This window comes from Penaeus chinensis, chromosome 30 (assembly GCF_019202785.1).
Source record: "Penaeus chinensis breed Huanghai No. 1 chromosome 30, ASM1920278v2, whole genome shotgun sequence".
Classification (NCBI taxonomy): Eukaryota; Metazoa; Arthropoda; class Malacostraca; order Decapoda; family Penaeidae; genus Penaeus; species Penaeus chinensis.
In genome coordinates, this window is record NC_061848.1 from 7,820,168 (window position 1) to 7,822,667 (window position 2,500).

Genomic DNA, 2,500 nt, shown 5'->3' on the forward strand with positions numbered 1-2,500 from the left:
CCATCCAAACTTTTAATTATTATTTTTTTGAGACAATTCTTCAAGGTGTAATATGAAATCCCAGTTTTCCACCGCACATGAACATTTCAAGATATAAGGGAAAGTACTGATAACTGTTTCTGAAATATCTCCAGCCCTGTGAGACAAAGTGCTAACAACCTTAGGGACAAAGTTTTATTTCCTTTTCCCAAAGCAATATAGTACAAGTTAAACTTCATTTATAATTGCCAGAAAGACAATTTCAGACCAAAAGGAACCAAAATCTTTCAAAACTGAACTGACCATTGCATTTCCCTACTGAGGCCTCCTTCGCTGACCCCTTGCCTGATAGCCATAGACTGTCTCTGCACGCAATTCATTACAACCTTTTTTTTTCTGATACCATTCTTTGAGTGTACAGATTATTTCATGTACTAGTGACCACATTTTTTTTTTCCATCTAGTTATGACAGTGTCATTAGATTTTCCCAATCCTAGTGCTGTCATTAGGTAAATGTGCACCACATGATAGTGTTTTAGTTTTGCACACCCATTTAACCTTAAAATTATCATTTCTTTTCAATTATTCATGGTGTAATAAGTGTGATCCATTGCTTTTCCACTGTAAATAACAAATATGAAATTACTGGAGTGTTACGAAGTGACCACACCCCACCGAGACAAAGTCCCTATTACTCCAGCCGTTCCTGGGAATCCACAAACATCTTCGTACGGACCAAAAAACTTCCGAGCCCCCCACCCTAGCATTGTATTTCCCTGCCCTGGACCCCCATCCGATCATCGTCAACTTACTCTCCGCGCAGCACTTGTTACAACCCGTCTTTTAAATTTCTGACTCATAATTTGCCGTGGGAGATTATTTCCTTTAGGTAGTGTCACTAGATTTTCCTGCAAATGCATACCATAGTGTTAAAAGGAAACCCAACTTTCTAATTAGTAAGCTGCAAAGGAAATCCCATAGATGAACAGCATCTTTTGTTGTTCTAGCCAATAAAGGAAAGTTTATGCCTCGTGTCATATGACTGTGACACATACTAAATGGCTGTGTGACACTGAAATTATATGTTTTTACCTAAACCTTTTACCTTCGACTTTCTTTAATATTTACATGTAACTTCTGGCTCGGGGACTGTTATTAATAATCAATGAGGAAGAGACATTCCCCTAACATAATCCTGATCAATAAGCGTTTACGTCATTTGGATCCCACGGTTTCCATATCCGTAAATAATACGACAAAGTTAATGATAGAAATAAATTACTTTCGTCTGACGAGAGAAACAAAAACAAAAACAAGACGGAAAAGGTACCGCCTCCTTCCCAAATCACAGGTAACAGGTGAGCCAAAATTGACGCATATTTCAACCTTCTTCCTCGCATACGGACTCAATCACACCTTAAATGCCTCCACGCCCAACACCAGAATCAAGCAGGCGCCCAAGAGAAGCCCCAAAACGCGAAAATTTACCTTGCTGGAGAGTGAGAGGTTCTGCCACGGACGCCATCTTTGCTCTTCTGCGTCACGTGACCAGCGACTCGCCCTCATCGATACCAGCGGGAGATTCAAAACGAGGGGGCCTTTCGTTCATTTATGTCGGGCATGTGAAACGACAATGGGGGGCAGGAAAAGGGCATTTTGATTAGTGACATGGTGTGGGAGAGGCTGGTTAAGCCGCTGGTATTTTTCTTCTTCATACCAATAGTACTTTTTTTTTTTTTTTTTTTTTTTGTGTGTAAAACAGAAGCTGGGATGTACCCCCTTTTCATCTACAGTAGGTTCATGTCCTCCTGGAGGTGTGGGCACGTCACTAGATTTCATGCTTCAAATTTATATTATAAATATATGAATGAACGCAGATAACTGAATAAAGTACGTCTTGTTACCTAATTCGCGTGAAGCGATAGTGGTAGCCTGTGTAGAGACCAACGTCAATTTCTACCCAACACAGGCAACGTCTTTTAATCGTGGATGTTAAAATCACATTATTTTCACCAGTTTCCTAAGCATCACTAAAACATCAATGATAATATTATGAAAAACACTAAATTTTTGCGATGGCCGGGAATCGAACCCGGGTCAACTGCTTGGAAGGCAGCTATGCTCACCACTATACCACCATCGCTTTGCAGATTTAAGCAAATGCCACGCTAGAGATGGAGAGATGGCGAAGATGCGGCCCGTACCTTGCCTCAGCCAGATTCCTTTTATCTTGTGCTATTTAGAAATGGATTCATATACTTCATGCATATTATATATATATATATATATATATATACACATATATATACATATGTATACATACATATATATATATATATATATATATATATATATATATATAGCGAGAGAGAGAGAGAGAGAGAGAGAGAGAGAGAGAGAGAGAGAGAGAGAGAGAGAGAGAGAGAGAGAAGAGAGAGAAAGAGAGAGAATATATATATATATATATATATATATATATATACACACATATATGTATACATATATATATATATATATGTA

The 2,500-nt window shown here is 38.5% G+C and overlaps 1 protein-coding gene and 1 non-coding gene across 4 annotated transcripts in view; both read right to left on the reverse strand.

Moving 5' to 3' along the window:
- The window catches only part of LOC125041335 (protein lin-7 homolog C-like), a 13,155-nt gene extending 11,596 nt beyond the window's left edge, over positions 1-1,559 (reverse strand). For all 3 annotated transcript variants that reach the window (XR_007116256.1, XR_007116257.1, XM_047636199.1), the window contains exon 1: positions 1,469-1,559. Coding sequence is in view for 1 of the 3 variants with exons in the window: in XM_047636199.1 (XP_047492155.1) it covers positions 1,469-1,505 (37 nt within the window). In the remaining 2 variants the exon portion in view is untranslated. The remainder of the gene's footprint in view (positions 1-1,468) is intronic.
- A 492-nt stretch (positions 1,560-2,051) lies between these two features.
- On the reverse strand, positions 2,052-2,123 carry Trnag-ucc. The gene has a single exon. It is a non-coding gene; the product is annotated as a tRNA-Gly (tRNA).
- Between the last annotated feature and the right edge of the window lie 377 nt (positions 2,124-2,500).